This window comes from Hyperoodon ampullatus, assembly GCF_949752795.1.
Source record: "Hyperoodon ampullatus genome assembly, chromosome: X".
NCBI classification, from domain to species: Eukaryota; Metazoa; Chordata; class Mammalia; order Artiodactyla; family Ziphiidae; genus Hyperoodon; species Hyperoodon ampullatus.
Window position 1 is genome coordinate 102,635,056 of NC_136913.1, and position 22,016 is coordinate 102,657,071.

General features: G+C 46.1%; 1 protein-coding gene across 2 annotated transcripts in view; it reads left to right on the plus strand.

Moving 5' to 3' along the window:
* Positions 1-8,222: 8,222 nt before the first annotated feature.
* IL13RA1 (interleukin 13 receptor subunit alpha 1) overlaps positions 8,223-22,016 on the plus strand; it is a gene marked incomplete at its 5' end in the record, with an annotated part of 62,029 nt that continues 48,235 nt past the window's right edge. For both annotated transcript variants that reach the window (XM_079728282.1, XM_079728281.1), the window contains 4 exons: positions 8,223-8,301; positions 12,616-12,755; positions 18,510-18,648; positions 20,470-20,590. In XM_079728282.1, the coding sequence (XP_079584408.1) occupies positions 8,223-8,301; positions 12,616-12,755; positions 18,510-18,648; positions 20,470-20,590 (479 nt within the window). The remainder of the gene's footprint in view (positions 8,302-12,615; positions 12,756-18,509; positions 18,649-20,469; positions 20,591-22,016) is intronic.

Here is a 22,016-nt window from a genome sequence, read left to right on the forward strand (position 1 = left end):
AGCACAGGGAGATCAGCTCGCTACTTTGTGACCACCTAGAGGGGTGGGATAGGGAGGGTGGGAGGGAGGCTCAAGAGGGAGGGGATATGGGAACATGTGTATGCATATGGCTGATTTGCTTTGTTGTGCAACAGAAACTAACACAGTATTGTGAAGCAATTATACTCCAATAAAGATCTATTAAAAAAAAAGACAATGATTGACTATCAGATAGAAAAGAAACAAATGTGCACTATATGTTGTTTCCAAGAGCACATCTAAAACATAATAGCAGGAACAGGAAAGTAAGGATGCGGGGAAAACGTACGAGGCACATACTACTGGCCACAAGAAAGCTTATGAAGTTATACTAATATTAGTCAGAATAGACCCTGAGGCCAAAAGCATTCATAGATTAATGAAAGTTACTTCATAATGATTATTGACTTGGTTTACTATGAAGCTGTAACAGTTCTAGGTTTGCATGCATCTGATGAAATAGCCTCAAAAATACATATATATAAAGCAAAAATCAACAGAATTATAAGGAGAACTTGACAGATCCACCATCATAGTATGATGGTGGGAGATTTTAACACGTCTCAGTAACAGGTCCAACAGGAAAAAAAAAAACTCAGCAAGTACATGGATTTGACCAACACAATCCACAAACTTGATATAACGGAGACATGTAGAACATTTGGTCCAATACTTGGAGAACTGTTCCTCAAACACCCATGAAACACTTACAAAAATGAAGTAAACATTGGGTCTTAAAGCAAACCTCATCAAATCCGCAAGGCTTGCTACCATCCTGGGAAGTGGGGATGCAGAGAAGTTAAGTTCCGGCCTTTGCCTCCGTGGGTGAGAAGTGGGGAGGATGGCCCAGAATGCACACAGCCATGGATGGCCCAGCTCCAGGAATGCTACCCACGACGTGGTCGTGCTGCAGTCACCCTGCTCTAAGCAGTCCAGTCAGAAAGGGCGATCCAGGTAAAGGGCTGTGGGCGATATGGCATAATTCAGGAACTAAATCGAAATGGGTTTTGCTGCTCCCCCGCCCTCCCCCAAGCCTGGTGTTTTCCAAGTGAAAAGTGAGGCCTCAGTCCCTGAGAGGGAACTGTGCAACAGCCAGATAGGCAGTGACCTCTGGAGATGTGCAAATTCGAGCACTGATTCCTTAGCCAGTCCTCTGGGAGGCACCACAGACTGAGGCTAGAGGGACTGGACGGTTCTATGTTCAAATGTAAATAGTAACTACCCTACGCATTCAAGACAAACAATGGAGACTTTTCAGGACAAAAAGATGCAGGCAACTAACATGCAAATGATGCATTTGAATCTTTAGACTGAAGAGTCCTGAGTGGTGAGGCGATAGCACAGATGGGACTGTTGAAAGTTGCGCTTGGCAGTGTGCAAAGATTGGTCCTGCCTGGGCCAGGGAAGGGGCCAGGACCTAAATAGGGTCTTACATCCAGGGTGGAGAGGGTACAGTGAGAAGGTTGCAGGAATCCTGGCTGAGATGCTGGGGTAGTGGCCGCAACGACAACACCCCAACCTGAGGCCAAAGGAGGAGCCCCGGATTCCTGACAAGGCACAGAGGCCCTTCCTCCAAAGTGTCAGAAAGCAGAACGGGCCAGCTCCGTAGACGGAGGGTTTGCGGTCTGAAGGGAGTGAGGCCACGGGGTCCCTGAAAGGGATATTGAATGCTCTCAAGGGGAGAGAGAGAGAGAGTAGGGGTGCCAGGCCCCAGGGGTATGCTCTTTGCAACACAGCGCCCCAAGTTGTTTGGCCCAGGGAAGAATTGACCTCACAGCCCCGGGCGTCTGATGGTGGAGCCCGCAGTTTGCCTAGAGGCTGACCCTGTCCCTGATCGCCAAGCGTCAAATAGTCTTTCCCTAGCCTTCTTCCCTCTGGGCAAGAACTAAGGAAGTCTTGATGATTCTTCTTAGACCACCAGATCTCCTAAACACCACTTTTATTACGTATGTCACCACCTTGCTGGTAAAAGTCTCCTTATTACTTCTGAGATCTAGCCTCGAGCTGACTGCTGTTCGCTTATGCGCTCTCTGTCCCTACCTCCCCCTCCCTCTCCCTCCCTCCCTTTCCCCCCACCCCCTTCCCTAAGTTCTGGTCATCCTTCAAGGTCTAGTTCAACTCCCATCTACTCCAAGAAGCCTTCAAAAGCAATTCCAACCATACTGGTCTGTCTTGCCTTTCTCTGAAACCTGTACCACAAAAGAGCATTTTTGCCATTTATGTTTGTTTGTTCCATTGCCTCTAATTGCTTTATATACCTTTGCATACTTAGGCTGGAAGTTTCCCAAGGGCAACAGCAAGAACTGTTGTCTTTTGTTGCTTGGTTGGTTGGTTGGTATCCCTCATAGCACCTATCAAAGTATAGCTTATTCATTCATTCAAACATATTTATTGAGTGTGTACTATGTGTCAGGTACAGTTCTGAGTGCTGGGGATACAGCTGGGGGAAAAAAATCAGGAAAAATTCCCTGCCCTCCTGAAGCTTACATTCGAGTGTTAGAGAGACAGAGTGACCCAGGAAGGGAGATAGGGAGTGTTGGTGGGGTTTGCAGTTTTTGATGAGGCGGCCAGAGCAGGCCTCAATGAGCTATCTGAATGAGGTGAGGGAGTGGGGCAAGTAGCAGCAGAAATAGGCAGGGCAAAGGCCCTGAGGCAGGAGTGCGCTTGGCCTGTGTGAGGAACGGCCACAGTGCTGTCACAGGCCTCTTGCGCAAACAGCACTTCCTTGAGTGCACCCTGTGAAACTTCTAGAAGAAAACCACTTGCTGAAGAGCAAGAACCTTTAAGTCAATTAAATCCGGACTGATCATGTTACATTCATCTTCATATTCTCTGTGGTGCCAGACGCTGTCTTCCCTACAGCCACCCCAAATCAACTTACAACCTAAGTCAGAGCAGTGTGCTTGCATGTTGTACACATGGCCTCCAATCAGATTGCTGGCCCTAAGCTCCTCCTAGGTGGAAATCCTGGGGTCACCCTGGAGAGAGTCTCCAGCCTCCAGGAATGTAAACCCAGTGACAGAAATTGACATGCACACAAACCTCTGTATTATTTGCTATGGTAGAGGAATTTGTCGAGTGCTACGGGCACACATATAGGAGGCAGTAAAGTATTTTGCATTTGGGGGTTAAAGAAGCTAAAAGAATAAGTGACATTTGAAGAATGGAAAAGCTTTCTGGGCAGCAGAACAGCAAGAGGAAAGGTCTGTAGTGAGAAAATACCAGAGGTGACAAACAAGTAATAAGTAAGGGAAGTAGGCCAGGCCAGGGAGCTTAGGGCCTGTGCAGACAGGAGGCACGTGCCCTCTTGATGAGGTGGCAGCCCTGTTTAGCGCCCTCTGACAGCTGGTACAGTTAAACGCAGGCCCAGTGTTATCAGAACTTCTGGTTTCTTAAGAGAAGCTAAAGATCTGGGGGGTTATGCAAAATCGCCTGTTTATTTTTTTTCTTCATTTCTGACATCTACATCTAAATAAATACAAACATGATGTGAACCAAACAAAACTGCCTGCAAGGGACATTCAGCCTGAAGGTGGCCAGCAGCTAGGAGGGCTAGAGCTCCCAGTGACTTGGGGAGTCTGGCTGGACATAAAGCTGGGGAGAGTTTGGGGAATCAGTCACAAAGAAACAAGCCTGCAGGCAAAGGAGTTGGGACTGACTTTTGTGGCATTTGAGGGGAGGGGGTGTCACTGAAGAAGCTTAAGCTGGGAGTGAAATGGTCAGATTTTCACGTTGGGAAGGTCTGTCTCCTGGAGGGTGGATTTGAAGACCATTGTGATCTATAAGGGCAAGACGATAAGGACCTGAACAGAACAGTGGAGGTGAGGAGGGGGAAAGAGTAGATCTGAGAGATGTTTTCCCATCTAAGTGACCTCATGGCTAATTGGTGGGGTGGGCAGACTATGTACACTAGATACAGGGAAGGGAGGTGTCAAGGATAAGTTTTAGCATTAATCTCTTACTGATTTTTGGTGGGCATGAGGACAGTGGCTGGGTAGGGATAAAGTACAAAAGATAACAAAGTACGCTAGCTCAGAATTTCTCAATTATTGTCAGTTTGTGCTGGGGAAGTCTGTTCTGGGGGACCATCCTGTGCATTGTTGGATGCTTCACAGCATCCTTGGCCTCTGCCCACTAGATCCCTCAAGTTGTGACTGCCAAAAATGTCTCCAGATTTTGCTTCCCCCGCAGAGGCAAAATCTCCCCTGTTTGGGAACCATCTCTAGTGTCAGGAGGGAAATTCCCTGTTTGCTACTTCCCTTTTTTCTTTGCATTGCAGTGGCGCTGAGGGTCTGTTCTGGTTTCGCTTAGTAAAAGGTAGAAGACCTTTTGTGAGATTTTTGCCTAAGGAGCCAGAATTCTTGACTAAGCCCTTGGTCTGTGTCCTTTTTTTAAAAAAATTTATTGATTTTTGGCTGCATTGGGACTTCGTTGCTGTGCACGGGCTTTCTCTAGTTGTGGCGAGCGGGGGCTACTCTTCATTGCAGTGCGCGGGCTTCTCACTGTGGTGGCTTCTCTTGTTGCGGAGCACGGGCTCTAGGCGTGCGGGCTTCAGTAGTTGTAGCACGTGGGCTCAGTAGTTGTGGCTCGCGAGCTCTAGAGTGCAGGCTCAGTAGTTGTGGCGCATGGGCTTAGTTGCTCCGCAGCATGTGGGATCTTCCCAGACCAGGGCTCGAACCGGTGTCCCCTGCATTGGCAGGTGGATTCTTAACCACTGCGCCACCAGGGAAGCCCGGGCCTGTGTCCTTTATGAACTCAGCAGGGGGCCTCTAGCTGGCTGGAAGGAGATCTGACTTTGGAAAGGGGGACATCATTCACTCCCCCCAGATACTTTCTTGTTTGTGCCCCTTTCTAACTCCATTTACAGAAAAGAAGAAAGCCTTGGTGAGAAGGGTAAAGATCAAGAAAGCCAAATGGATGGACCAGTCAGCCCAGAACTCAAGCCACGACCAGCCAAAGCGAAAAGAACTGCAACTGGGAATCTCACACCCAAGTCATCAGGGCTCAATGGATTAAAGGTTAAAGCTAAACTTGATGTTGACTCACCAGGACTTTGATTACACAAAGCCAAAATGAGAGCTCTTTGTTTATTACAGTTCCTGGAAAGCCTTGCATCTGTCTTCATCTTCTTGCACGCGGGGGCAGTGGCCTAACTCAGTCAAGATGTTCTTTGAGTAAAAGTACACAGAGATCACAAATAAAAGTTTGATGTTGAAGAAACAGCATTCCTAACCCTCACCTAGCCCTACAAAAAAAATTCTTTTTTTCAAATGTTGTATGACATTTAGGGTCTAGAGGAAATGGAACTGACTGTGAGAGTCTTACCCATGACAGCAGGCCAGGACTGTCGAGGTCATGCCACCATGCTTGGTTGTTTTTCCTCACAATGTGCACATTTTCAGGGCCTTTTCTGAAGGCTAATGACAAGTTGTGACCCTTATTTTTCTAATCGTTTGCAGCCATTACTGTTCATTTCATTAAGGACTTGCTCAGTCTATGCCAGGCAGTGCCCACGATGGCACTCAGCCAGTCCCCAGGGGCTCCTGTTCCAACTGGAGACTTCTTAAAAGGCAGATGACATAATCATTTTGGAAACATTATTATAAACTTATTGTATAATGTTTATAGCAAATGTCAACAAGTGTATGTGTGTGGTGATGGGGAAGGGGAGGTCTTAGGTTAGAGAGTGGCTAGCCTATTTGTGGGGCGACTTAGAAATAATAGTAATCTCTCTCAGTTCTGCTGGATTCAATAGTGTACACAGTGTTTTCATAAACATTATTTTGTTTGGTAATATACACAGGCAAGGATTCATTCTGAACTTTGGAGTGCAAGACTCAGTATCTCAAAACTCAGCGCGGGCAGGCCTGCCTTCTAGAAGCCTCTCCTGACTCTGCCCTCCCATAGGTTGTCCCTTCTTTGTGTCCCACAGTTCCCTGTTCTTGCCCTTATGATCGCCCCTCACACTGGCTGCAGCTCTTTGTTGGCAGGGCCTGCTTTTAATGAGTGTCTACTGCAGTTTCTAGAAGGACAATAATATTTATTGAACCTGAGGGCCTTAATTCCAAGAGTGAGGCCTTTGTTTCGGATAGGTTAAACATCCCCAGGCTCTTTGAGTAGGGTCTAGACTAGGTGTATTATCTGCAATTTTATTGTTATATTTTTGCAAAAGATTTCATGTGTGTCCATTGGCTTAATTCAACCAAAATACACCCTAGTTAGTGGGTCTCATCATCCATCCAGATATGACACTTTTCTGGGGAGGATAGTGCCAGAATAATCGCCCCCCCAATGGTGTACATGACCTAATCCCAGACAACTGTGAATATGTTTGTTACCTTATATGGCACAAGTGACGCTGCAGGTGTGATTAAATCAAGGATTTTTCAAAATTCATTTTTATTGGAGTATAGTTGATTTACAATGTTGTGTTAGTTTCAGGTGTACAGCAAAGTGAATCAGTTATACGTATACATATATCCACTCTTTTTCAGATTCTTTTCCCATATAGGTCATTACAGAATATTGAGTAGAGTTCCCTGTGCTATACAGTAGGTTCTTATTAGTTATTAATCAAGGATTTTGAGATAGGGAGATTATCATGGATTATCTGGTAGGTCCAAATCTATTTTTTTCCTTAAAAATTTTTTTAAAAATTTATTTTTGGCTGCATCAGGTCTTAGTTGCGGCATGCGGGATCTTCGCTGCGCACGTGGGCTTCTCTCTAGTTGAGGTGCTTGAACCCAGTAGTTGTGGCGCGCAGCCTTAGTTTCCCCGCAGGCATGTGGGATCTTAGTTCCCCGACCAGGGATCGAACTTGCGTCCCCTGCACTGGAAGGCGGACTCTTTACCACCGGACCACCAGGGAAACCCCCCACCCCCCAATTTTTTCAAATTTGTACACAATTTAAAAAGGTTACACTCCGTTTACATCTATTACAGAATATTGGCCATACTCCCCGTGTTGTAGAATACATCCTTACAGCCTATCTACACCCAGTAGTTTGTACCTCCCACTCCCCCACCCCTTTATGGCTCCCCCAACCACTAGTTCCTTCTCTGTATCTGGTAGGTCCAATCAAATCACAAGGGTTTTTATAAATGTAAAAGGAAGGCAGGAAGGTCAGAGTATGTGACAAGGGAAGCCTCAGGGGTCTGAGTGGTACAGGAACGAGCCAAGGAATGTAGGCAGTCTCTAGAAGCTGGAAAAGGCAAGGAAATAGATTCTCCCTTAGAACCTCCAGAAGGAATGCAGCTCTGCCTACACCTAGATTTTAGCCCAGTGAGACTTCTGACTTCCAGAACTCTAATATAATGGAGCTGGGTTGTTTTAAGTCACTAAATTTGTGGTAATTTGTTACAGCAGGCACAGGACACTAAAGGGTTCCCGTTTTCCTCCACCCTCAGCGTCATTAATCTTCATAGTCACCCACTTTCAACGTATTCAATGTGTATCCTTCCCGCTCACTTTCCGTCTCTCAATATATATCTATCAAAAAGAAAGATGAAGAAAGTTCTTTGTGAGCTTTGAAAAATCGAAGTACATAGTATGGCACTGTCCCTCATATTTAGAATTTTTCTTTTTTTCTTTTTTTTCTTCGACTCAACATTATGTCTCACCTGCTTTCAAATATACCTTTTGTCCCGTTGACAAAGCACACTCCCGCCAAGTCCCCTCCTTGGTCTTCCAAGTCCTCCCTGTGAGGTCAGGCCTGGGTTTACTAAGCCCGGAGTCAGAATTTAGGAAACAAGGGCTCAGAGGCCAACAATTGGAAGCCTCGTCTCCAGACTCCCAGGCCAAGGCTCCTTCCCCGAGACCGCCCTGCCCCGGTGCCTGGCAGGGCACAGCCCCGGGCCTGTCCGAGGCTCAGCCAGGTTGCACAGCCAGCACCGGGCCGGGCGGCGCGGGGGCCGCGTAGCAACACGGTCGGGGAAGTTCTGTCTGGCCCACGATCGGACTCCGGGGGCGTGGTGGCGGCTCGGCTGCCGCGGGGCCAGGCGTCGCGCCGCGGGAGCCGCGGGCGCCCCGCCCCTCTGCCCTCGCTGACCGCCTGGGGTTACCTGCGGCCTGTGGGCGGGGCGGCCCTTCCAGTCTGCGACGGCCCCCGGCCTCCAGGGCGGCGGAGCCGGGAAGTGGGAGAGGGAGCGAAGAAGGCGGAGACTGCCGCGGCTGGAGCCCGGCCGGGCTCCGAGCGAGGGACTGCATGGAGAGCCCGGCGCGGCTTTGCGCGCTGTGGGCGCTGCTGCTCTGCGCCGGCGGCGGCGGGGTGGCCGCGCCCGCGGGTGAGTGCGGCCCCCGGGGCCCGGGGCGGCGGGGGTCGCGGCCGAGAGGCCAGCAGGGGCGCTCCGAGGCCGCCGCGGCGGGGGTGGGCGCCGGGGGCCGTCCCCACGACGCCCCGCGCCCGCGGCCGCCGCCGCCTCCCTCGCCCGGCTAGAGGTGGGGGAGCCGGAGCGGCCGGTCTTTCCCAGATCCCGGGCGGCGGGGGTGGCGGCGGGGCCGGACGACGACGACGTGTCGCCACACTTCCCTAGGCCGTCGGGAAGCGCCGAGGAGCCTAGCGCCGGGGCCCGGGGCCGAAACGAGTCCGTGGCATCGGAGGGCCGCGGGGTCGGGAGCGGGAATGTCGCCGGTGCCCCCGGGAGGGGATGAGGGGCCGGCAGGCCGCGGGGACGGCGAGCGAGGTCCGGACGAGCTGGGACGCGCCGGGGCTTCTTGCGCGGCCGGTCCAGCGAGGGGGTGGGAGTCGAAGGGAACCTCTAAAGCTCCTAGTCCCTGTAGGAAAAGGACGCGAGGGTCGCGGCCACCTCTGGCTTCCAAGAAATCCAGTGGGAATCTCGGAGCAGCATCCACGTGGATGCCTTTTTTCCCCTTTCCTTTATTAACCTTTATATTTTGGAATAATTTTCGATTGGCAGAAAAGTTGCAAAGATAGTGTAGAGAGTTCTCGTATACCCCTCACCCTGGTGCGGCAATTTAAATTAATCAACCAGAGTTACTGTGAAAAGTTGAGGGCTAATGAATTCCTCACGGCCAGCTTTGCCATGAGCGGCCTTCTGGACATTTTTGGTGACGAGAGTAGCTCCAAATTCTAGCCCCCAATTCGATAGGTTTTATTGTCACATTGACACAAACACCCACAATTTGTTTATTGCATTTTCAACCAGTGTGTGGTGCTTTGAAACCCAAGTTGAAATGTTGATTAGAAACCTCCATGGCCTCTATCGTTTCAGTCAACAAAACGTATGCACAGTCTCCTCTGTGCTGGGCAGTGTTCTAGGGGCAGAGAGTGGAGCCGTGAGCAAAACAGGTTAAGTCCCTGCCCTTTGGAGTTTATATGCTGTTGGCAGTCAGAGGAAGGGGCCGGGGGGGCGGGGGAGTAAAGTATAAGGTATGTCAGATGGCGATAAGTACTATGGAGAAAAACAAAGCAGGGAAGGGGTTTGCCATTGTAAATAGGGTGGAGTAGGAAGACTTCCACTGAAAAGGTGGCATTTGAGTAGAGACTTGAGGGAGGTTTGAAGTTTGACAGTCAATGATTCAAGTGCCTGCCTTGCTTAGTACTGAGCCAGGCTCTGTAGGTTGGCTTAGAACCTTAGAGTATACTGCGTAATGGTTGCCCCCAGTTCACTTGAGGGGATCTGATTCCCGTAATCATATGGGGCAGCTGCAGTCCAGAGAAGGGAGGGGGTCACCCATCTCATTAGTCTCCTGATTTTCACAGCGCTACTCTAACGCCCTCCCTCCTACAGACTTCCTCCCCCCACGCACCTGGAACAACAAACAGCTGGCCCTCTAGTAATACTGGCAACCCCCAACTTAATCAGTTTTGTCACAGAAGTTCATTAGTAGCTTGGTTACTTAGAAATAGAAAAACTTTTTTTCCCATTGGAAATATTGATAGAATTGCATGGTAAAAAAAAAAAAAAAAAGAGAAAAAACAGTCAGGGGACTTGAGTGTTAGTGGTCTGACATTTCCCAGGTGTGGGACTTCAGGGCTTGTCATTTCCCCTCCCTTGTACAGCAGCTTTCTCATCTGTGACAGGAGGTTGAACTCCATAAGTTTTAAGGGCTCTTCCAGCGCTAATCTTTTGAGTGTTTATAAAAGATTAGGTTACCAGTTTAGTCTGTTTAGATTGGTAGCCCACATTGTGGCATGTCTTAATAACAACTAGCATTTATATAGTGTTTACTCTGCTGGGCAGCGTTCTAAGTTTTCCACTTGAACTATTTCATTTAATTTTTACACAAAACCCTCCTGTAGGTGCTGTTATTAGTCCTGTTTTGTATGTGAGGAAGCTGAGGCACAGCAAGGCCCAGAGCTCTCGTAGGTGATAGAGTGGAGGAGCTAGGCTTCCGACCCTGGCAGCCTGGTTCCAGAGGCCGTGCTCCTAACCACTGTATTCAGTGCCTCTCTCTGCAGAAGTGAAGGGAGTCCTTGGCTGGGAGAGGAGCTGGGCCCCTCCCAGAGTAGCAGGGCAGGACTGGTGGGTACCCATGCAGGTATGTACAGGCCATTGGTATGAAGTGAATGATCATGTATTGGAGACTTGCTTTATAATTGCCAGACTGTGTAGTCCAAACAATAAGTACTGTAGGCGTTCAGAAGAGGGGAAACTGAGGGCTGGGAGTGTCGTGGAAGAGCTAAAGTTTGAGCTAGACTTTTAGGGTGGGTGACATTTGAGTAGGTGGAGGAGAAGTTATTCCCAGTTGGGGGGAATAGCAGCTACAGAGGCCCAGAGGTAAGGGTGAGGGTACCCTTTTGTGCTCAGCGAGGAACCCAGCTTGGCAGGAGGGTGCATTGGCAAAATCAGTCCAGGCGGAAGGGCTTCATTTGCCCTTGAAGCTGAGTGGGGCGCAGCGTGAGGGAAGTGACCCTGGAGGAGAAGCCAGCAGGGAGACTTGACTGAGTGTGGGGAATCACTGGAGTGCGAAGCAACGCAGGGATCGAGGGTTGGAGGTGGTCACTAGAAAGATGTGCTGTGCACGCCTTCTGTCCAGGCCCGTGCCTTACTGCTGTAGGTCTGCCTGGCTCACGGGGCCCAGCAGAGCACATTAGTGTGATCGGGATGATTAAGAGAGGTGTTACAGGACTTCCCTGGTGGCGCAGTAGTTAAGAATCCACCTGCCAATGCAGGGGACATGGGTTCGAGCCCTGGTCCGGGAAGATCCCACATGCCATGGAGCAACTAAGCCCGTGTGCCACAACTACTGAGCCTGCGCTCTAGAGCCCACGAGCCACAACTACTGAGCCCGTGTGCCACAACTACTGAAGCCCGTGCGCCACAACTACTGAAGCCCGTGCGCCTAGAGCCTGTAGTCCTTAAGTAATTAATAATGATTAAGTTTGCCACTTTAGACAATTTGGGGGGATTGTTTTTAAAATTAGTTTAATAAGCTTTATTTTGGAATAAATTTCGACTTACAGAAAAGTTGCAAAGGTAGGACAGAGGAGCCCTCATCCAGTTTCCGGGGGACGATTTTGGTAGTCCTGGCCTCAGGAGAAGTTCTCGGGAAAGTTTGAAATGATGTTTCCTTTCCCTCCTCTATATGTGCTTCCCTGCATTTGGCAGAAGCATGAAAACTCCTATCCCTGATCCTAAAGCTGGGTCCAAGATAATAGAGCCAGTAAATATTTGGTGGAGACAGTGGTGGGTTTTCTCAAAATGAAACACATTTTTTAAGACACTGGTTCACAGTTTCTCCTCTTTTCATCCCTCTTCAGATTTGTCAAAGCTACAGTTCCAGTTGTTTAGTGTCAGACCTCAGGGGAGCAACAGGGTTGTTAGATCTCTTTCTCAGTACTACTTTGGAAAAGTTATAAGAACAATTGCCAGGTCACGTTAGCAAGCACGATTAAAGATGAGCCGCTTAAACTCACCCGCAGAACTGCTGGGATTGACCTGTCTGTATTGAGTGGGCCTGGGCACGCAGTGTAGGGGACCCCAAATACCCACCGGAGGAAAACTTGGACATTTAAGAATATACTCTCCTCTGTGTTCACACTATAGCAAGTGGTTAAGCATGCAGCCTGGGGGGCTTCCCTGGTGGTGCAGTGGTTGAGAGTCCACCTGCCGATGCAGGGGACATGGGTTCGTGCCCCGGTCCGGGGGGATCCCACATGCCCCGGTCCGGGAGGATCCCACATGCCGCGGAGCGGCTGGGCCCGTGAGCCATGGCCGCTGAGCCTGTGCGTCCTGGGCCTGTGCTCCGCAACGGGAGAGGCCACAACAGTGAGAGGCCCGCATACCACGAAAAAAAAAAAAAAAAAGAATGCGGCGTGTGAGCCACACTTTCTGGGTTTGCACCTCAGCTCTGCCATTGACTGGCCGTGGGATATGGGGCCAGTGACTCAATGTCCCTGTGCCTCAGTCGCCTCATCTTTACATGAGGCTGAGAGTCCCTGTCTCATAAGGTTGTGAGGATTGAGATTAACATGTGGAGAGCACTTAGAATGCTGCCTGGCTCAATAAATGTTAGCTCTTGATAACTCAGGTTTATGATTCTTGGTCTCCAGGACTTGGAGGAATGGATTAAATTAACCACTGAAAACACTGGCTGCTCTGGATAAATTTATTTCTTGTGCTTGATTTGAACAGAAACTCAGCCACCTGTGACGAATTTGAGTGTGTCTGTTGAAAACCTCTGCACAGTCACATGGACATGGAATCCTCCTGAGGGAGCCAGCCCGAATTGTAGTCTAAAGTATTTTAGTCATTTTGGCAACAAACAAGATAAGGTAAGTTTTCTGGAACATACTGCATTGATAAGGTAAAGTGAACACTGTGAGTTGGAGCTAAGAATAAGCCAAATTCTAATCTTACTTCAAAGTGGGATTTTTATTTTTGACTTGTGTCCGAAGTTTTTAACTGGGAAAATTATGGAAACAACTGTTGACAAAATTGAACATTAGAAAATATTTGCCAATCAAATACAGTTGAGATTATTACTCTTTTAGGAGATACTAGGCACTCAGTAAATAATGAATTATGTTAAAGTTGGTTCCTGTAGGCACCCAGTGAATAATTCATTATGTTAACATTGGTTTCTGTGTTGCTGCCTGAAGCCTTGTATTTATATAACACTTTCCATTTCTCAGGGAATTTTCACATTTACCATCTCACTAATCACATGCACAGATAGATATGCAAGAACTATGTGATGCAGAAGTAAATGGCCATATGGAAAATGAAAAAATAAGATGTCAGTGGCAGGTGGGGTTGACCAGACAGTTCCCTGATGCTTGGGGAAAAATGAGAGAAACTTTCAGCCTTTCCAGTCGGATGTGTGACCAATTTCAGTGAATTTTTGTTAACAAGATTGGATAATTTTGGATTCTTTATGATAGTCTTATTCAATGGAAGTTCCCTTTGAGCCTTATTGGTTTGTAGCCCCTGCTAATTGACAGGTTCCTCAAAGCATCATATCGTCTGTTCAGAACTGTTTTATATCTTTATACAGTCCTTGGGTTCTGCACCTGTGGATTCAGCCAACTGCAGATGGAAAATATTAGGGAAAAAAAATTCCAGAAAATTCCAAAAAGCAAAACTTGAATGCCTCGTACTGGCAACTATTTACATATCATTTACGTTGCACTAGGTATTATAAGTAATTTAGAGTGATGTAAAATATAGGAGAGGATGTGCCTAGGTCATATGCAAACACTACACCATTTTAAATAAAGACTTGAGCATCCATTCATTTTGGTGTCCGTGGTGGGTCCTGGAACCAATGCCCCTCGGGTGTAAGAGGGATGACTGACTGTATCTTCTTTCAGCGTGTGGGTGGGGGAGGTGGAGGATGTTTGGGGTTGAATTTGTCCTGGATTTTGAGAAGGCCAATGAGAAGTTGTTATTAATGACAGTACTTTGGCTCAGTGAACTGTGGAATCACCATGTTCAAGCAGTTTGGTGGCAGGAAGAGTCTGGAGAACTAGTTAGTGCACCATTCAGCTAGCTCGGTGGCCTGGGATAAATTCCTTAACCTCTCTGAGCCTTCATTTCCTCGTGTGTAAAGTGTGGCTCTACTCACATCTCTGGCTTGCTGGTCCACCAAAAATAATGTATGGGAAACTTAATGAAGTGAGGGTGGAATGGGCTCTTCCTCTAGAGGGAAACTTGCTAATCTGCCTTCCTGCTTTCCTGCAGAGGTGTTAATTATAGTTTAGGTGTTGATTGATAAGGAATTGAGGCTGGTCAGAAATATTTGTGTTTTAAAAGAGGTCCTCCAAATGCAGAAGCCTGTGAAACTCTGGTAGGCCAGTTCCCCTTTTCACACTGTTGGCTTCCTCTTGTTCCTAAGGAGGGGCCTTAGACAGTTGGAGTCTTAGTGGCAACTTTTGGTAGTTCAGCCTTGAGAAATTCCAGGAAAGACCCTTTAGTGCCTCACCTAAGTATCTAACTGAAACCCGCAGGAGAGGTCACCATCTTTCTAACATGTCCTTATTCATTAGCCCATCAAACACGCTCAAGGATCAGTCAGGTAGACATGCTGATATGCTAGTCTAGAAATGGGGCTAACTCCTCAGTATAGTTACAGAAATTTAGACTTGAAAGTAACTTTAGGAGGCAGTGGAATCAGATAGAATTGGGTTTGAAATTTTGTCTCTTTCCCTTTCAAGTTTTGTGGCCTTAGGCAAGTCATTTAACCTATCTGAGCCTGAGCCTCCATTTCCTTGTTTGTAGAATGCTGGGGGGAAAGGCTAGTAAAAGTACCTACTTCATATGAATGGTGTGTGTTTGTTAAAGGAGATAATGTTTGTGATACACCTGGCACAGAGTTAGTGTTCAATAATTGTTAGCTTTTATTATTATTACTGTTGTTAGATTCAACCATATGAAATTGTTGCCTTTATAGGTCATATTATATGGTTCAACCTAATATTATCGTTTAATCTTGGTCCCTCTGTTTTGCCCCTGAAGAGACCAGATGGAGACCATAAAGGGTGGCCTCTGCCTAAGGCCTGCTCATTTATTCCAGCCATTTGACAGCTTTGAAGGCTGCCAATGTGGCAGTTGTGATAAACACAGATTATTCTTTCCAGTCAGTGATGGGGGATTTCCTATCTGGACCTTTTTGAAGTTTACAATCCTGAGACTGAGAATCAGTGGGAGGAGTGGTTTTCCTTCCCTCTTTCTGTCCTTTGGACACAGCATTAATGTCATCAGACCACACCGGGGTGTATATATGCTTTGAAGCATGTTGAAGCAGTGGCATTATGATAGTTTGTACATGTTACGGGGCTTTTATGACTGTCTGACAGTCCCAAATTGCTAAATGAGGTAAATCCTTGAGGTCATTTTCAATCTTCAGATTGGAGGACCATTAAGATGAGAGATATGGAATCATAGATGGTTTTTTTTTTTTTTTTTTTTTTGCGGTATGCGGGCCTCTCACTGTTGTGGCCTCTCCCGTTGCGGAGCACAGGCTCCAGACGCGCAGGCTCAGCGGCCATGGCTCATGGCCCCAGCCGCTCCACGGCATGTGGGATCTTCCCGGACCGGGGCACGAACCCGCGTCCCCTGCATCGGCAGGCAGACTCTCAACCACTGCGCCACCAGGGAAGCCCCATAGATGATTAAAAAAAAAATTCAATACAAGACTAGCTTAAGTGGCTGCCCTTCACCATTGTTTTAGCAATGTGTAATCTGGCAATTAGAAGAAGGATCTGGCATCAGATTTTAGATCTCTTTCATCACCAAGAGATAGGCAAGTCTTACTAGGTGAATAAATTAAAAGGATGTTGTTCTGTCTAGGCATCCAAAGAGACTGAAGCTGAAGCTGACTCCCCTTTCCTTCTGAGAAAGGATTAGCAATTGGGAAAGCTGCAATCTAGCCAAATGAACTTTGGTCTTGAGGGGGAGGGATCGGTTCAGGACTCTGGCCTTGATTTTTGATAAATTTTCAAAGTAGCCCAGATTCTCTGACAGGTGGAGCATAATGTCATACAGCAGCTACCAGTGGAATGAGTCACCACAGCCGAAAGTCACGTGGGAGCTATCATACATACTTCATCAAGGTCTTCTGGGAGGGATTTAGTTCCCTGTCTGATACAGAGAGGTGCACTTCACTTGGCGATCATTGACAATTGGGGTTCCTACTTTATTCATGCCAATTTAATATTATTTGCCTTGAGCTTTGAAGGAGATTTTTAAAAAGTATTTTATCTTTCCCCCTACCATGTCTTTTCTAAGTTATTTTTTATTCATATGCCCAAAACAAAAGGTTCAGGTTTAGGGCTTCCCTGATGGCACAGTGGTTAAGAGTCCGCCTGCCAATGCAGGGGCCACGGGTTCAAGCCCTGGTCCAGAAAGATCCTACATGGGGCGGAGCAACTAAGCCCGTGAGCCACAACTACTGAGCCCACGTGCCACAACTACTGAAGCTCGCGTGCCTAGAGCCCGTGCTCTGCAACAAGAGAAGCCACCGCAATGAGAAGCCTGCGCACCGCAACAAAGAGTAGCCCCCGCTCGCCACAACTAGAGAAAACCCGCGCAGCAATGAAGACCCAACGCAGCCCAAAATAAATAAACTAATAAAGTGTCTGAATCAATAACCGATTAACTTTGAAAATGAAGTTTTTTTTTAAAAAAGGTTCAGATTTAGGTGCTAAAGTATGTTTTTACTTTAAGAAATTCCATTTATTAAAAATACTTGTGTAATAAAACTCCTCAGCCCTCTCACTGGAACAATATCTAATATAATAAGAGAACTGGGATTTTTCCATAATGATTCTAATTTATGGCATTTGACCGTACATTTACCCCTGGGTGTCCTCAGAGGGCAAATGCAGCTTCCACACAAGAATTATCAAGGATTCTTGGGTCAGGGTGGCTCCTTCAGGGGTATATGGGACTTTTGCTTAGTAAAATTGTGTGGTTGGTGAAATTTGCATTCGGAGCTTTCCTGCCACCATTACCAACAATCCTTGTTTCCTCAGCACACATTCATCAATTAAGGGCCAGTTTCCTTACTTTGCCATGAGAGCTATAATGGTGAAGCATTCTCGAGAGCCTTCTCTTGGCACAATTGGTATGTTCCATTCCTGTAGGCAGCAGCTATATGGAGAGCCAAATGATAAGTAGGTTTCTTGGCAAGGAATCAGGAATTTGTTGTGAATATGTACTTGACTCAGAATAACTGGAGGCCCCACTGAGGGTGGGCAGGGCTTTGCTGCTGGGACAAAAATAATCAATGTCCATGGAGCTGAATCACCCTCTCTTTTCTCCCTGTCAGAATTTTGTTTGCAGACATTTCTTTTTCTCTTCTTCCAGGGCTGACCAGCTAACTCCTTTTTTAGAGTGCTGTCTTGCCTGGGCCTAAGAGCTGTTCAGTCTGTACAAAGTGTTGTTTTCTTCCCCATGTCTTTGCTGTGGTTCGTTAATTGATGATTTGCTGGCTACCTCTCAGAGGACATCCTTGTGTCCTGGTTTTGAGAGTCTCTCACAGTTGCCCTCATGCTCAGTTGGCAGCAGGCATGTGAAATGGCAGAGTACCCCTTAGGGTGGTAGATAAAGGTAACTCTGACAAAACTTCCCTTCATGGCTATCAGCACGTATATAAAAGGAAATGGCTGTCTTTAACTTGAGTCAGAAACTATTGCAAAACAGGAAGCTCCTTGGAGCTCTGCTTAAAAGCACCTCTGTTCTTAATTATCCCAACTCTGTCACCTTGGAAATTGTTAATTTCCTCAAGAGCCTTTAATCTCATTATTCTAAATCATAATAACCAGGCTTGTGATTGTTATCTGTAAGCTGTGTATAAGTTGGCTTTCTGTGGTTCCACAAAGCTTATCTACCTTTCAGAATAAGAGCGTGCTATACTCAGTGCATATAATATCAACCCTTATAATTCATATGTGTATGTGAGATAGTGAAAATGGTCAAACAGTGCAGAAAGGTGTTTCCTGAAAAGTCTCTCCTCAGCCCTCAGGCTCCCCTTCTTTACTTCCTCTCCTCAGAGGTGACCAGGATTGCCAGATTCTTAAAGCAGTCCTTTTTACCTTGATCTTGATGTTATACTGCATCTACTTGGAATTGAATTTTGATAAGCTTATTGTGTTTCCTTTGAAGTTGCTCTTACACATATGTGTTAGCATGGTAGGTTTGTAGTAAATGTCATGATGTTTATACATTGAAAATGTGGGAAACTGTCTTTTATCTATACCACGGTTTCTCAATGGTGGCACTATGGACACTTGATGCGGGATAATTTTTTGTTGTTGGGGTAGGGAAGGCTGTCTTGTGCATTATAGGATGTTTGGCAGCATCCTTGGCCTCTACCCAGTAGATGCCAGTAGCAGCCCCCTCCCAAATTATGACAACTAAAAATGTTCTTAGACATTAACAAATGTCCCCCGGGAATGGGAGAAGAGAATCACCCGAAGCTGAGAATCACTGAACTGTATACCATTTGATAACTTTCCATTTTCTTTACACAAATGTATTTCTGTGTGTTTGCTACTGCAATGCCTTTTTAAATTTCCTTATCTTAGAAAATTGCTCCAGAAACTTATCGTTCAAAAGAAGTGCCCCTGAATGAGAGGATTTGTCTGCAAGTGGGGTCCCAGTGTAGCACCAACGAAAGTGAAAAGCCTAGCATTTTGGTGGAAAAGTGCATCTCGCCCCCTGAAGGTAACAGCTAAAAGCACTGTCTCTTGGCATTTAGAGAATAAATCCAAATTATCCATATGCTTATGTTCAGTGTTCATTAATTCATTTAATTTTCAAATACTTGTTGAGTCTAATAATTTTCAGGCACCAGTATTAGATGCTGACAACACACCAATAACTGTCAGAACATCTCTGCCTTCGAGGAGCTCACAGACAACTTGAATAACAATGCCTGATAGTTATAGAGTACTTAATAATTTGGAAAGTACACACACACACACACACACACGCGCGTGCGCACACATACGCCTCTCCCCTAAATTGAGCTTCTCAAGCTTATTCGGTGAAATGAGCAAGGCATGTATTATTACCCTGATCTATTTTGTGAGGAAGAAGGGAACTGAGTGAGTTGCTGTAGATCTTCAGGTCCCAGGTCCAGTGCCTTAAACAAATGAAAATATTGATAGTGTCTTACTCATTATATAGAGAGATTAGATTGATATACAGGATATATTTGGGGAAAGATGTTAAAAGAGGAAAGTGGGCATGTTGGCCCAGCTCTGACTCAAGACTAGGCCTAGAAAAAGCTGTCAAGTAGTCAGGTTGATCATTGTCCCCCAGCTCCCTTCCCACCCATCAGCCAGTGTCCTTCTGGCTCTTATGTTACATGCAGGGAGTAGCATATACTCAGGAAGAGCAGGGCTACCAGAGCCCAGATGTCTAAGTTTAAATCTCAGCTCTGCCAGCTTCTAGTTGTGTGACCTTAGGCAGATCACTTAGCCCCTTCTCTCTTCAGTTTCCTCGCCTGTAAAAAGGGATGATGATAGTACTTACCTCCCAGGAATGTTGAAAGGATTACATCAATCAGTACATATGAGGTGCTGAGAATAGTGCCTGGCAGACAGTAAATGCTAGATACATATTATCTATTCATATCATGTTGCCCTTAGGTTGGGCAAGGTCCCATCTCCTACCTCCAAACCTTAACACTACATGACTTGTTTTCTAGACCATTCTCTCTGTATGCACAGATCAAAAGTATATGAAGTAATATTTGTAAAGTTATAAAATTCAGTACTGCTAGGAGGCTGGGAGCATGGTTTACAGCAAGTTACCCCCCCCATGCTCGTTTCTTGAGGAGTTTAATAATCTGAAAGAAACTAAATTGTATTATGACGAAAAGGTGGGTGGTGATGGCTCAGCACAGTACGCCTTTAAGGAACACGAGGGATAACAGGTTTGAATTTTAAACATAGGCATTTAATTTAGAGATGTGATGTCTTAACTTAAAAGGCTTTATAAAGGTGGAGATTTCAGATCATCAAGATTTTAGGGCTCCTAAGGCCATAGCCCCAATAGACAACTACGAAGAGTTACGTTTTACTTACCTTTCCCCAAATTGCCTCAGGAGGAAGGTTTGTTTAATTTTTAAAACGAGGTGTGTCAGTATTGCTCAAAAGACAAGGTAAATTATAACTCAGAACACTTGTTTTTTTTTTAAAGACAGGTAGATATAATGGTTGTTTATATTTTCACGTTCATTTGGGAAATTCCATAGTCATTTCCTATGACTGAAATATTATTTGACCTTCAGACTCTCTCTCCAGTTAGGAATACAGGAGTTAGGGTCCCTCAGTGATAGTAAAGAGAGAAAGTTGTGAACAAGTTAGATTTGGGTTTTCTTCCGCCTGGGTGCCTTCTGGGTCAAATGGGGTGAGAAGTTAGGGATTAGCTTTCCGGAGAAGCAGCTGGAAGCACGCTTGCCATCCCCTAGCCCCTAGTGACTGGCCAGCTCGCAGGGCAAGGAGACAAGGGTCCTAAACTCATGGCTGCATATTCCAGGCGATCCTGAGTCCGCTGTTACTGAGCTACGATGCATTTGGTATAACCTGAGCTACATGAAGTGCGCTTGGCTCCCTGGAAGGAATACAAATCCTGACACTAACTATACTCTCTACTATTGGTGAGTATGCACAGGAGACTTACTGGAGAGGGACTGACTGTGATTGCGTTGGGAGCCTTTGCACCTAACCTAGTTAAACCCAAAAACGGACCAGCCTATTCTTTTCTACACATTGCTTCATTGGAAAATGTATCTGCTTTTGGTGTCTCATTTAAAAAAAAAAACAAACTCTTAAAAAATAATTATAGATTCCATATATATGTGTTAGCATACGGTATTTGTTTTTCTCTTTCTGACTTACTTCACTCTGTATGACAGACTCTAGGTCCATCCACCTCACTACAAATAACTCAGTTTCGTTTCTTTTTATGGCTCAGTAATATTCCATTGTATGCTAACACATATATATGGAACCTAAAAAAAAATGGTCATGAAGAACCTAGGGGCAAGACGGGAATAAAGATGTAGACCTACTAGAGAATGGACTTGAGGACACAGGGAGGGGGAAGGGTAAGCTGGGACAAAGTGAGAGAGTGGTAGTGTGTATATGGACATATATACACTACCAAATGTAAAATAGCTAGCTAGTGGGAAGCAGTCACATAGCACAGGGAGATCAGCTCGGTGCTTTGTGACCACCTAGAGGGGTGGGATAGGGAGGGTGGGAGGGAGACGCAAGAGGGAGCGGATATGGGGACATATGTATACATATAGCTGACTCACTTTGTTGTAAAGCAGAAACTAACACACCATTGTAAAGCAATTATACTCCAACAAAAATGTTAAAAAAATTATAGATCCGCAAAATTAGATTGCAAAAATATATACAAAGAGATCTCATCTACCCTTCACCCAGTTTCTTCCAATGGTGACATCTCGTATAACCAGAGTGCAATATTAAAACCAGAAAATTGACATTGGTACAGTCCACTGACCTTATTCAAATTTCACTGGTGTTTCATCCAGTTATTTGGGGTGTGTGTGTGTGTGTGTGTGTAGGTCTATGCAGTTTTATCATATGCGTGGATACAGAATAGCTCCATTACCACAAGGATCCCTTGAGTTGCCCTTTTATAGCTACACCCACCTCCCTGCTGCACACCCTCTCCCCACACTCCTCTCCCCCAAGTCTCTAACCTCTGTCATTTCGAGAATGTAACTGGAATGGAATCATACAGCATATAACTGTCTGAGGCTGACTTTATCTTTTTTAGCCTCTGCCTAATACCCTGGAGATCCATCCAAGCTGTTGTGTGTATCAATAGTTCATTCCCTTTTCTTGCTGAGTAGTGTTCCATGATACGGATGTATTGGTTTGTTTAATTGAAGGATATCTCAAGTGTTTCCAATTTTTTGCGAGTATGAATAAAACTACTATAAATATTCATATTCAGGTTTTTATGTGAACATCACATTTCAGTTCCCTGGAATAAATGCCTTAGCGTGTAATTGCTGGATCATATGGGAATTGCATATCTAGTTTCAT